The following is a 14,487-nucleotide window of genomic DNA, read 5'->3' on the forward strand; positions in this document are numbered from 1 at the left end:
GCACGGGGCCCCGGGAAAGTTCCCAGCGCGAGCGCCGAGATGCCGGGCAGCGACACGGCGCTCACCGTGGACCGGACCTACTCCGACCCGGGCCGGCACCACCGCTGCAAGAGCCGGGTGAGAGGCGCGCGCGGAGTGGCGGTGGGGGCGCCCGGCCGAAGGGCGAGGCCGGGTGGGCTTGGGCTCCCGCGGGAACGACGTCGCCCTGCGCGTTTCTCCGCCTCCCTCCCTCTCTCTCTTCCCGGCGGCCCCGAGTCCGGGCTTCCCCGCTCAGTTCGAGCTGACGGGCTTGGGAAGTGGGGAGTGGGAGCCCGGCCCGCGGTTCCGAGATCCCAGGTCCCCCTCCCGGGAGGGGGTGGCGCAAAGCACCGCCCGCCGTCCTCTTCCGCTCGTCGGTCCCAGCGCGCCCGGGTCTCCCCGACGGCCGGCGCTCCGCCGCCCTCTCTGCCAGGCAGCGCCCGCCGTGCGGTGGGGGACGCGAGGGGATCCCGCCATCCGCGGCACTGTGTTCGCGGAGGACGGCCTCCTTCCCTCTTTGTAAGCTCCGGTGCTGCCGCCGCGTCTCCGCAGCCGTCGGGGATTACGGGCTCGGGGCTGGTGGCCGGAGCCCGCGCGCTGCGCGCGGCCGGACCGCGGAGGGGCGGCGGACCAGCTTCCCGTTTTCCCGCGGCCGCTCCTCCCGGCTCTGCTCCAGTGAAAAGTCATTCTGCCCGCTGCCTCTTCAGAGTTTTTAGCCGTGCGGAACCGGCGCCCTCTCCATTGTTTGCAGGGTAATTTGCTGTTGCTGATTTTGGCTGTGGGCGAAAATAGCTTTTCAGAGTATGCAGCGGAGACGAGCAGTACAGTGCTTGAACGTAGAGGGAGGCCTCAGCCTGAGCGCTGGTCCCTCGGGGACACCTTTATTCTCCTGAGGTGTTCAATCGTCCAGGCTCAATACTTCGCTCTCCCCTTGGCTGATTGAAGTGCCATTTAGAACAGCAGCTCCTCCACCCTGGCATTTGTTCGGGCGGGGGATACCTGGGGGTGTTCTTTGCTCTGACCGCTCACTTGTCCGATCTCAGCCTTTGAGTGCCAGCCTCCCTGCATCAAGTTCACGGAGGTAGGGTCGTGCTCGCATCGGTTAATCAATTTAACAGAATGATTTACATTTTTTCGGATTAAATATATTTAGTGGAATAATACTTACCTCCTGCATCCTGTTCACTCTAGCCTCCCCCCAAATAATTCTCTTAATTTTTTAAACTTTCTTTAAAAGTTCCATACAGTTTGTCATGAAAATAACTAGAAACTCCATTTGGAAGAAAACATTGATAAAAGATCTTTGGTTACCTACAGTTAGAAGTTTTTGGAGGGATGGCTGCTGGTGAATACAGTGTTAAATGCGAAGAAAGGTGAAGATCTTTTTCTAACGCGTTTGTAATTGGGAGGGGTGGCTCATAATGTTGTAGCTGACAGAAGAAATTTCAGATTTGAAAAAAATGTGGAAGCTGGGTTTCTCTTGTCACAACTGTGGTGATCTTCGCGTAAACAACAGGATTAGTAATCTTTGCGGGATGGATGGCTCACAGCCCATTTAAGCAATTTGGCAAAACTCACGGAACTTTCCAAAGCTCACTTTTTTTACTACTGAGATGGAAAGTGGCAAAGCAGATGTGTAAGTCAGCTGAAGACTTTATCTCTCCTGTATCTGCCATTGTTCCATTTCCACAGCCATTTTTTCTGTTAAAGGACCGCAACCTTATGTGAAGGGTGTTTCTTATTTTGTTTAAAATTCTACCCACAGTATCAAACTACTACATTGTTTTGTTAGCATGGAGATACCTGGTTTTTATATAGACCACGTATTAAAACTGAGTTAGACATTATATGTACTGATTATTCTAAATGAGCTTATTGGGCAAATGAAATCTGGTGAGGGCTGGAAGAAATTGGATCAAAGAAGGCTAGAGCTTCAGTGGACAGGGATCACAGGTTCTACAGCACTGATGATGCTGAGATGCCCGTTTAAACTTCTTGACTGTCTGCTTTTAGGGTATTTATTGTTGAGACAGTAGGGAATAGAAAGAACGAGTGGCAGTTTTGAAAACTCCTAAGAGCCTTTCTCAAGTGGGGCTGATGTAATTTTGATCTGTCCTGAAGGCAGCAATAAGTCTGCTATAATGAAGGAAAGGTAGCAGTAATTTTCCTATGCAGCAGGTAGCCCATTAGATGATTCTAATTCCTCTTTTGTGGAACTCACTTAGATGTAGCTATAAAGATTTATTTTCTTTACACTTAGAATGTATATAATGCTGAGGGAAAACATCAAGTGGCACTAAGGTTTAATTTCTTGATGTCACCTTCTTGACGTAGCAATAAACCATCTAGTACAGGATTTAAAAATAACTTTTTTATGGACTCATTGGTAAATGAGCTCCCCTAAAAACACTATAATGAGAACTGGAGGTGCATGTGAAGAGCTGATAAACTTTCAGAGATATGCAGATTCCTCCCAGGCAGGGGCTAAGACTATGATATCAAGTTCTTGGTTACCGAACGGTCATTTTTTGAGTTCAAAATTGATACTTTGTTGAGAAAACAGGGAACATACACATCTCTCTTGCTGAGCTTGTTTAAGCCTTTGAGACTGGAATAATAATGAGGCAGTGTACTATTTTAACAGTGTACAAGTCTATTTTTACAGCCAGGTGGATTAACCTAAATTTTTCCCCCCTCAGTGAAAATTGAACATAACTGATGAATTCTGTGGTTGTCTCTAAGCTGACAAGTCAGGATCGTTCACATTTTTAAACTTCATCTGGGTAAAACTCAGAAATGGTACATGTTAAAACTCAATGCACTCAATGTAATATCCCTCTGCTTTAAAATAAAGAGCATCTGTAATTAGAATCCTGCTTTCTTTTTTTATGTCCTAGATAGTTAAAGCCTATTATCTATTTATTTATATTTTAAAAATATTTATTTATTTGGCTGTGCTGGGTCTTAGTTGCCGCACACGGGATCTTTAGTTGTGGCATGCGAACTCTTTGTTGCGGCATGTGGGATCTAGTTCGCTGACCGGGGATCAAACCCAGGCCCCCCTGCATTGGGAGCATGGAGTCTTAGCCACTGGACTACCACGGAAGTCCCCTATTATCTTTTTAAGAATGTAGGCAGTCTGCGTTCTAGACAGCAACTGGTCTTTATTCATCAATTATGTCTGAATAAAATTTTTGGTAGACCTAATTTTAAATGTCCTAAAATACCATCTTCAGCCACTTGGGTATAGTGGTGAACAGCTGTGGCTCTGGGAGCAGAAGACTTGGATCGTATTCTGGCTCTTCACACTTCCCAGCTGGGTGACGGCTGGGGCAGGGTCTCACCTTTCTGATCCTCCAGTTCCCCATCTATAAAAGGTGATAATAATCCCTACTTTGGGGAGTGATTATGAGTCTTCAATAAGAGAATTTGTAAAAACAATGGTTGTGTATACTCAGGTATTAGCTGTTTTTCTCCATATATGTAAGGTGGATAATTTTTTTTTTCTTGCTCTGTTGATACCACTAATCAGAACTGCTCGTTGTCCTGAGTGCCTGCCTTCCCCCCATCTCTAGTCTGTCAGCCATGCCATTGGATCTTTGACATTTCTCTGGAATTGGTTCCTTCCGTGTTCCCCAGTTATCCCACCTTCGTTTAGCCACTTAAGACCTCAGGAAGAGATAACTGGTACGTTAGCTTCCTCTTTGGTCTCTGATGTCATCAACTTCTATTCCATCTAGCCTGCAAGGACCAGACTGTTCTGTCTGCAGAAGCACTTTCATTTGGCTAGCCCGCAGAAGGCAGATTCTGTGCGAGTAGTGCTGCTTCCTAACCATGTCACCTTGGACCTTATAGTCATCCTAAGTCTTAGTTTCCTCTTCCACAGCATAGAGGTGTTGTAATAAATGAATAATGTCTAAAAATGCCAGGTCCACAGTGACAACTCAGTAGATAGTGGCCAGTTTTTGTTATTACTGTGTAAGACATATTCATAAGCTTGGAAATGGAAAGACTCTAATTTTGTGAATAATATAGAGACTTTTCTGGCACTTGTAGCATTTGGTACCTCCCTCCATTGCACATTCCTCATCAATTGATTGTTTACATGTTTATAAACTATAGACACTGGCACTTTGCGAGCAAGAAGTTTCATTCAGCAAATATTTGTGAGCACCTTCTCTGGGCTAGCTGCAGGCATCGGGAATATAAGGGTGAATGAAACAGTCTGGCCCCTCTGGAAACTTAATATCTAGTGAGTGTATCTTATTTATACTTGTGGCCCCAGGAAATACCCTTCTCTTTTACAGGAGGAAGTGATGATAGTAAGTAGCCTCTAGCATCTGAAGTAAAACCTGTGTTGGGCATGGTTGCTACCTGTAGTACATCTTTATACATGCTGAGGTTTGGAAATTGATCCAGAATTGCACGATGAGTAATGGCCAGAGGGAGGCAGGAAGAAGTGGATGTCAGATCCCTTCTCACCATGGAAATGGTGTAGTAAGTTGATGATCGCATGCTTACTCCCTGGGCAGGAACCAGAGCGAGTGGAAACTGAACTTCTGTTGTAGGTGACACTGACCTGGTGAAGTGGTAAGCTGAGTACGTGGTGTGTGAGTACACTTTTAATCAGTGATTTGTTTTATTCTCAAGAGTTAATTAAAGGGACAGTGAATAGATGAATGTCCGAGTCAGAATTTTCTTAAGTGCAACACGAGCGATTGATGCGGTGCATGTTTTTTGAGCGATGCTTTGCTGCGGTCTCACCGGTTCTCCCTTTAGATCGGAGTGTGCTGCGATCCACCAGCATGCTTGCTTGTCACATCCACTGTAGAACACCAAAACAGCTCCTACCAAGTTGGATCGCAGGACTTCTTTGCTTCAGATCCACTGCCTGGATTTCCAGGGCTGCTCTTAAGGTCAGAAATCAGCCTCACCTTTCTAGGTGGATATTGCCCAAGTCTTAACTTAGGAGAGGCTGTAGCTTTCAGCCCTGCTGTTTCTTAACTGTGTTTTCATGTTTTCAGCAGAGAGGCGGGTGGTGAGAGAGAAGAGAACCATGGATCACTGTACCGTGAATCAGAATGAGGACTCTACATTCCTCAGAAAAGGGACATCATAGTTGTGCATGATCTGTGCATAATCCAGCTGCGTCCACTGACTTGGGGGAGGGAGATGCTACTTGAAGGAGAATGTAGTGTGTGTGTTGCTTATTCCTCTGTAAGAAGGCAAAAAGTACGTAAATGAAGAAAAGAACGCAGCAATGGTGATAATAGCCAACGTGTACCAATTCCTCACTATACACCAGGCGCAACATCAAGCGCTTTAAATGCACCACCTCCTTAATCCTCACAATAACCTATTTATAGTTCCATGTTACGGATGAGGAAGTTAAGGCCCAGATGGGTTAAGTAATTTGTCCAAGGCCCTGTGGCTATTAGGAAATGGTGGAACCAGGGTTTGATGAACCCAGATCTAATAACAGAGCTGGCATTTTAACCACTTCCCAATCTTGTGCTTTTGAGCTGAGTATTGGAGAGCAGCTCAGTCTTATTTTATTTTATTTTTTTGTCTGCGTTGGGTCTTCATTGCTGCATGCGGGCTTTCTCTAGTTGCGGCGAGCTGGGGCTACTCTTCTCACTGCGGTGGCTTCTCTTGTTGCGGAGCGTGGGCTCTAGGCGCACGGGCTTCAGTGGTTGCAGCACGTGGGCTCAGCAGTTGGGGCACACAGGCCCTAGAGCGCAGGCTTAGTAGTTGTGGCACACAGGCTCAGTTGCTCTGCAGCATGTGAGATCTTCCCGACCAGGGATCAGACCCGTGTCCCCTGCGTTGGCAGGTGGACTCCTAACCACTGCGCCACCAGGGAAGTACGAGCAGTTCAGTCCTAATAAACCTGCTGACTGCTTGGGGATGGATCGCTCAACTTCCACAGGGTGCCCAGCCAAAATTGTGCGCTCGGGATTCTCAGGACACAGCACTTTGCCAGTGCTTTGCAGATAGGTGTATGTTCCCAGTAAGCATTTGGAGAATGCACGATTTATGAACTTTTTATAATGCCTAAGATGTAAGAATTTTGACAGTAGTTGGGGACATCTTCAAGGCTGTTAAATAAGCTTATGATTTAAAGACATTGTCAAGGAATCTTCTACCTGGTCTTTGGTCTCTGGAGGATGAGCAGTTGAAGTACACAACGAGGGTCGTTCCTCCTCGTGACAACTGAGTCGCGTTCTGGCCTCACAGGATCTCCCTGTAGGACTTGAACTTCACTGAGCTGAAGGCATACGCTTCTCATACTTAAGGCAGAGGGTTGGTAACTTAGACTCAGAGGTTTCACCATGTTAGAACTGAAGGAGAATTCAGACATTAACCCCAGACATTCCACTTGCAGAAGTAGGAAAGTGACATCCAGCCAGACTGTAACCAGTGAAATTACGTAACTAATACAGACTGATTAGGACTAACCATTATACCAGCTTCTCTCTTAGAAGAGAATTTCTTTAAAGAAAACTGCTTAAAACATTGTTAAATACCAAGTTAATGGCTAAGTTACGTGTGATAAACATCTCAAAATTGAACTCGGGTGAAATGGGAATTTCGAACTATTTTCAGTAGAGAATTAATTGATGAACAGATTTAAAATTTTGTGATTTTTAGGTGAAAAAGGCTGACTTTGAATGATTTAGTGTTGGGCCATTATCCTTCTGAATTTATTTCCAGATTTTTGGTGGGGCTGGAGTGAAGAGGAGGGGTAACAATTCATATATCAAACTACTTAGCTGCACTGGATCTGCTGCCCCTTTTTAAAAATTATCTTTTCTGAGGTCACTTTTATTGTCATTTTTTTTTTTTTTCAAAATAAAGTTTTGAGAAGTGAGTTCATCTTTGACCTTCTACCTGTTGGGTAAGGGTACTGGGAAAAAACATATACCACATGCAGAAGTCTTGGAATATATCATATACGGACTTCACTTAGAATTCATCCCCAGTGTTCTGTCACCTCTGAAGCTCTCCGTTCCTGTGAGTCTCTTTTGAGAGCATCTTCCAGCACCATGTGGCTTTGGTATATGTAATTTCCATATAACAGAGCCTGTAAACACAAACTGAAAACATCATCTGGTTCTTCGCCGAAGAAATAGTCATGTGCTGCAACCCCGGGGGAAGACAGGGATGGGGTCCATCGGCCTTTTGAGAGATGGCACGTCCAGTGCCCATCCCCAGGGACATGCCTCCCTGAGTGAAAGTGTGTGTGGTTCCTGTCTTAACATGCTGACTTGAGAGCCCAACCTAGGTGTGGCTTTACCCCGGCGTACCCAGATGTTCCACAGGCACCTCGAAGTCTGTGTGTCAGACTTAACTCGTTCTCTCTAATCCCCCGCAATTCCTGATGAATACTTTTCCCATACAGCCAGCCCCCAAACTGGATGCATGGGAAGCCCTGTCAATCACCACCCCTCGTCCACCACATCCAGTAGTTTACTTCTTAAATTTTCTCAACCACTTTTTCCTTTTTATCCCCAACTCACTTAAAGCAGTTTACTTCTAGATTTGAGGGCTGGAGTGAAGGGTTCAGAGTCTGGACTTTGGAGCCAAGCTGGAATGTCAGCTTCTCCACCTACCAGCTGTGTGAATGACTGTGAGAAGTGGCATTGGGAAACCCATCACAGCGTTTGTTGTTCTGACATTGAGTCATTCTTTGTCTACCGCAGAGTTCCCCAGACTTCACTCATTCCCACGCCTCCTACTAACAGCTTCGGGCCACCTGTACCCTTATTTACTTAATATTTCTAAATCAATTCACTCCTTAAAATTTTATCTTTAAAGGATCCATGTGACTACTCTAGCTGAATACTGTCTGGGCCTCTGAGGCCTGCAGCACCAGATGAAAAAGATTAGCAAATGCGGGAGCTTTGTTAGGGAGCTGTTAGTGCAGGACAAGACTTTCTCCTGGACTGAAGCAGCTGTGTTGGATTGAGGACTGTTTTCAAGGGACTGACTCGCTCCCGGTGATTCTGTGTGTTTAACGCTTTCATTTTTGTCCTCCTAAAATGATTCAGAATCATTGAGGAAAACACTGGTGTTAATGTATCAACTCCCTTCCTTTATGAAACAGTTCTCTTTAGACCGTTTGCCTAGAAAATGCTTAGAAATATATATTTTTTCTTCTCATGGGTTGTGAAAATTTGAATAATTGAATGTTTTGGGATGAACAGAAGTGCACCTTGTTGAGTTGAAAGCAGTCTTGTCTGGGTAGGGATACTTGGGAGAGGTTGGGAAAACAAGAGTTGTGTTCCAGGCTATGTTTCTAGTCTTCCCATGACCGAGGGAAGGCCTGAGGCTAAAGAATGGATATCCAGAAGATTCGGATTCTTTGGGAGCTTCAGGCAAGGACAGAAAGTGGGTGGAGAAGAAATTTAAGCTCTGTGTTTCTCTGAAGTAAAGTTGAATCTAATTAAGCTGTAGCTGTAGGCTTGTTGTAACGTAAGGAAACTAAATGATGCCTTGAGCTGCATCCTTTCTCAGAAAATCTGATATAAGCACTTGTCCAAAAATAAAGTCTGCCCTTAGTGAAAGCTATGCTTCAACACCTCGGTATATTTACTCATGTGTGTGCAAGTGTGTGTTGGGACCGAAAGTCCCTCTTTCTCTGTCTTTGTAAAGATGTTGTCATAATCCAGAAGGCTTGGAACTCGGCTTCAGTGGTGCACTATTTTAATCTCACTAATTGGAACAGGTGGCCTCGATTTGAGACTGAATCACTAGTTGGCATCGATTTTAATTTATCTGAACATATGAGGCCCATTCAGTAAGAGCTGTTCAGGCTGTGCATTGGCATCAGGCAAAGTGCTCGAAAGCTTCAACCCTTAAAAGCACAGGAGACAGAGAGGAGGGTTGAAGAAATGCAGTCGAATAGTTTGCTGCTTTGACTCCATTCTTAAATATTGGGTGAAGAGCTGTAAAGGAACGTGGTTAAGGAAAGCTTGTCTAGATGCTTGAGACATCTACTTGTAAATATTTCTCCAAGTGAGGAAGATGTCTTACGTACATCCTTTGAATCCACCCCACAAGCTGGCATGCTTCAAGAGGACTTCATGCTGTCCTCCTGGCTCTGTAGGTCTCAGCACATCGACAGGCGTGAGGTGAAGGGGTGTGCCTGGGCGACTCAGCTTACCGCAAGTGCTCAAGTTGAGGTACCTTAAGACACCTCTCGTGAAATCACGCATGGTCTCCTGATCGTGAGCTTCTCCGGCTGGACCACTGCTTTATTTTTAGAGTAACTGTATGCTTTGCATAGTGTCTTGTCAATATCTTGCTTTAAATCCTGCAGCTTCTTACCCTGACACCAGAGCCTCTTCATCTGACCTTTGTCTTTCACCCTCTCTCTGCCCTTGAGCTCTGGTCTCCTTTCTTTGTGGGCTCCCATGCCTCCCCTTTCTGCCTGTGGGCACTTGCTTCATCCTCTCACATGGGGATGGTTATGTTTTTTATCCAGACATGGAGCCTGGTACATAGTTGGGGCTTGTAAATACTGACCGAGTGAGTGGATGTGGGTATGCTCTACAGGACTTCAGAAGCTGGAAAGTGTATTCTACTCTTGATCCGTATCAATGCAGATTAATCGACCTTGTTACAATTGCTGTACAGGACTTCACTATATGGGTATTCCATAATTTATTTAACCGTTTCCTTACTAAAGGATACTTGTATTACTTCCAATCTTTGATTATTATAGGCACCTCATTGACTGCCCTTGGGCATGCTTCTTTTCCCACGCGTGAAGAATATGTTACTAGGCTAAATTCTTAAACGTGGGATCGTTCATCAAAGGGTGTGTGCGTTTTAAATCATGCTATTGTGAAATTGAACACCGCCCCTGTGCAGCAGAGAGCGAAACTGATACAGTTTATGTTACGGTCAGCGTATGAACGTGCCTCAGCTCACATCTTCCCGACACACAGTGTGTTATCGGGTTCGTTGACCTTCACCAATCTGGTAGGTGAAAACTGGTACCTCATTTTAATTTATATTTTTCCTGATACGAATGAGGTTGATTGTAGTTTAAAATTTTTATTTTTTATTTTTATTTTTTTGTTTTTGCGGTACGCGGGCCTCTCACCGTTGTGGCCTCTCCCGCTGCGGAGCACAGGCGCCGGACGCGCAGGCTCAGCGGCCATGGCTCACGGGCCCAACCGCTCCGCGGCACGCGGGATCCTCCCGGACCGGGGCACGAACCCGTGTCCCCTGCATCGGCAGGCGGACTCCCAACCACTGCGCCACCAGGGAAGCCCAAAATTTTTATTTTGAAATAATTACAGACCCACAGGAAGTTGCAAAAAAATAGCACAGAAATGTCCGTGTACCACCCCTCTACCCAACCCGGATTCTCCCAAGGGTTACATCTTATGTAATTGTAGTACAATGTGTGAATTATATTTTCACACACTTAAAAAACATTTGTCTTTATTGTGAACCACCTGTTTATATATTCTGGCCATTTATCTGTTGGGTTATTCATCTCTTAGTTTGATTTGTAGAAGTTTCTTACTTATTAAATAGGTTGTTTGCACCTACATTTTTTCCAGTTTGTCATTTCTGACTGTTAATTTTCTACTGTTGCATAACTAATTACTACAAATCTAGCAACTTAAAACAACACCCATTTATCATCTCACGGTTTCCATGGGCCAAGAGTCCAGACCCAGCTTACCTGCCTCCTCTGCTCAGTTTCATCAGCCTAAAATCAAGGTGTCAGCCGGGCCCACAGTTTTGTCGGAGGCTTGGAATACTTTTCCAAGCTCACTGGTTGTTTACCCAGTTAAGTTCCTTGCAGCTGTAGGACTGAGGCCCTCAGCCCCCAGAGGCTGCCTACTATTCCCTGCCGTGTGGCCCCCTCCACAACATGGTAGGCTGTTTCTTCAAGGCCAATAGGAGAGCGTCTCTGTTGCACTACCTCCAGACAAGGGCTCTTTTAGAGGGCTCACCTGATAGGCCAGGCCCACTCAGTTATTCCATCTTTTGATGAACTAAAATCAACTGATTAGGAACCTTAATTAAATCTGCAAAATTCTTTCACCCTTGCCATATAATGTAACCTAATTATGGGAGTAAAATCCCATCATAGTCACACGTCTTGCTCATATACAAGGAGAGGTTATCTGACAGGGTGTATACGCCAGTGGGTAGGAATCTTGGGGGCTGTCTTAGAATTCTGCCTTCCACACTGATTTAATGACACGTTGTGTGTGTATAGAGCTAGCATATACCAAACACCAAATAAATATTAACCAGACTTTGCCATGAAGAAATTAAAAAATTTTAGGGCGTACAGGTTTGTGTCATTCTTAGAATGGCCTTCCAGATTTTAAGAGCCTTTAAAAAACCAAAACACCATGTTTTTTAAATACGTTTTATGATTTGTGTTTTTATGTATTTTAATCTTGATCCAGTTAGAATTTGATTCTCTTTAAGATGTCTACACATAAATGACATAGTTATCCCTGCACCATTTTTTGCAGTTACTTCTCTTTAAAAATACACTGCTGTCCATATGTAGAGTTTCATTTTTATAAATTTCTTTCTCCTGTTTTAAAAGTATTGAATCAAAGGTTATAATTTTGGTTCATTTATTCTGGGTTGATATCCCCCCTCTCTCCCACACCCTCATCCAGGATTTGAAATGAGCATTTTGAACACTGTAGCTCATGCATTTAGAAACTTTCAACAGGCATGATTCCAGTATCACCTACTGTAAGGAAAGACCAAAAGGTAAAGGAGAAGAGATGGTAAAGTTTGTCATTTAAAAAAAAAATTTGCTTTCAATTCTTTTGAAGTAGATGTTACCTCTCAACAAGTTCTACATATTCTTAACAGTATAAAGAGTATGTGTTGTTGTTTCCTAAGCCCTCTGTGCTGCCTTAATCATTGTGGTCCACCATCCTAGCTCTGGAGATGAAAGAGCAGGAATGACTTTCAGCAGACTGCTTTCAAGCTTGTGGCCCTCTCACTTAGTAAGCATATATAGCACCCTTATGCTGTCCTGGGTACTAGGAATTTAAGTTGGTTTATGACTCATGTTAAAATAAGTAAAACAAGATTTCATGTTTGTAGGTAATGAGCTGTTGCTTTGTTTGGCTTAATTATCCTTATTTGTAGGTTACTCCTGTGGCTTGTTAATATCAGTAGATGTTTAGGGGTTGTTCTGTGCACCTAAGTTAATTATTGAGAGGTTCACATGGTTTATAATCCCTGTGTCTGACACAGAGGGAGGTTGAAACTGTTGATTGTGCCCCGAAATGAACACTTTAACATTTCATAAGCTGACCCAAGAGCATATTAATGGTGGAATGAGTGTGCTTTTATTACGTGTATTTTCATTTTGGAAAGGCACTGTGCTTGTCAAAACCTCCTGACTTAAGCAAATTATCAAGTACTATTTGTTGTATAAAGCCAGCCAAAATTTACCTCATGTCCTGAGCAGTTTAGAGGTACTCACTGAATTGGCATCTGTTGGCTATGTGGGTACCAAAATTAAAGTGAGAGTCTTCTTTCATTCAGGTGGCTCATTTATGTCCTGTTACAACCTGGGGAGCCATGAGGGCTCTTACTTAACACCAAATCATTTTCTGTTTCTAATATCCCGAAGTGTTCCTACTGTTTGGGTAGGTGGGAACATTAAGTTCTGTCGAGAAATTTGACTAGCATTCTGGCCATTTAAAATGGTCTAATAGCAAGAAAGTTTTTAAAGTACTCAGGGCTCGAATTAAGCTCTTATTTTTAAAAAATATTTATTTGTTTATTTGGTTGTGCCGGGTCTTAGTTGTGGCAGACGGGCTCCTTAGTTGCGGCAGGTGGGCTCCTTAGTTGTGGGTCACCAGCTCCTTAGTTGTGGCATGTATGTGGGTTCTAGTTCCCTGACCAGGGATTGAACCTGGGCCCCCTGCATTGGGAACGCAGAGTCTCAACCACTGCGCCACCAGAGAAGTCCCTAAGCTCTTATTTTTTTTTTTTTTTTTTTTTTTTTGCGGTAAACGGGCCTCTCACTGTTGTGGCCTCTCCCGTTGCGGAGCACAGGCTCCGGACGCTCAGGCTCAGCGGCCATGGCTCATGGGCCCAGCCGCTCCGCGGCATGTGGGATCTTCCCGGACTGGGGCACGAACCCGTGTCCCCTGCATCGGCAGGCGGACTCTCAACCACTGCGCCACCAGGGAAGCCCTAAGCTCTTATTTTTAAAGAAGGAGTTAAAAGGAGAGCTCTTCAGCCTTGTGCTGTTTAAGGATGGTTTTGCGAACTGAGCCCACCGTTCCAACAGACATATTTTGAAACTTTTCTTTGGGCAAATAGATGAATGAAATAATCTTGTATTTATGTAGCTTCCTTTAAATTAACGTTGATGCCTTCTCAGCCTTCATTTTTGAAATAATTTGTTGCAAATTTGGGGTGATTTTAATGGTAACAGATTTGCTAAATAAGAATAATACATATATTGTTGAAAGACAGAGATACTAAATCTGTATACAAAGATTATTTTATTTTGTGATACTTTGGACATTTCAGAAATCACAATTACTTTGTTAGTAAATAATTCTTTAAAGTAATTGCTCCTTGGTTTATTTGTACAGTAGCCTAAAATGAGCCTGGATGTTTTTCTAGGGCAGCTAGCTTATTAAACTCTCAGTGGATTTTAATTTTCTTAAGTTTATGCTTGCTTTGGTTGTTAAATTTAATTTAAGGCTGAAGTTAATGTCCTATGGAAGTAAATGCAGTGACATCAGATTCCAAAATTATAAGGTAATGAAATGGCCCATCAGAAACAGCAACTTACACCATATTTTAAAAGTAAACCAGGGAAGGATATTCTGAGCATGAGGAAAACCTGTGTCAAATCATTAACCAAAGTTCTGGTTAAATAGTAGACAACTTTATTTTTAATTACTAAATGCTTCAGATATGGAGAAGACCTTTTTTTTAAGTGTGGTGCTCATAGACCTACCTTCTAGATGTAACAGGTGTTAACATTTTGCCATGTTTACACCAGATTTCCATCACTTGTTTTTAAGAGATAAATGGTCCCAGATACAACGTCTGGATGTCTTCTCCCTTCCTATTTCCTCAGAGGTCTCTGTAAGCTGAATTTGTTGTGTTTCATTCCTTTGTATGTTTTTATACATTGCGAGAATCCGTAAGCTATGTATAGTTTGTATTTTGGATTAAATATTTATATAAATGGAATCTTTTGTAACTGGTTATTTTTTCCAACATGGTGTTTATACACTTATTCAACTTCATTTCCATTTTTTACTGCTGTACATTATTTCAGTATATGAGTAAACCAGAGTCTGTTGACAGCCATTCTCCTAATGGTGGACAGGCAGGTTGATTCTGAGAAGGTCTGTATACTTGTGGGAGGGTTTCTCTAGGAAAGATACTTAGAAGTGACATTCCTGGGGCAGAGGAAAAAGAATATCTTCAACCTTA

General features: G+C 43.8%; 1 protein-coding gene across 1 annotated transcript in view; it reads left to right on the plus strand.

Moving 5' to 3' along the window:
- Positions 1–6: 6 nt before the first annotated feature.
- The window catches only part of TMCC3 (transmembrane and coiled-coil domain family 3), a 69,439-nt gene continuing 54,958 nt past the window's right edge, over positions 7–14,487 (plus strand). Inside the window, exon 1 of the mRNA XM_024754422.1 lies at positions 7–117. Coding sequence (XP_024610190.1) covers positions 40–117 — 78 coding nt within the window. The 5' untranslated portion in view covers positions 7–39. The remainder of the gene's footprint in view (positions 118–14,487) is intronic.

Source organism: Neophocaena asiaeorientalis, unplaced genomic scaffold (genome assembly GCF_003031525.2).
Source record: "Neophocaena asiaeorientalis asiaeorientalis breed wild unplaced genomic scaffold, Neophocaena_asiaeorientalis_V1.1 scaffold92, whole genome shotgun sequence".
Lineage (NCBI taxonomy): Eukaryota > Metazoa > Chordata > Mammalia > Artiodactyla > Phocoenidae > Neophocaena > Neophocaena asiaeorientalis.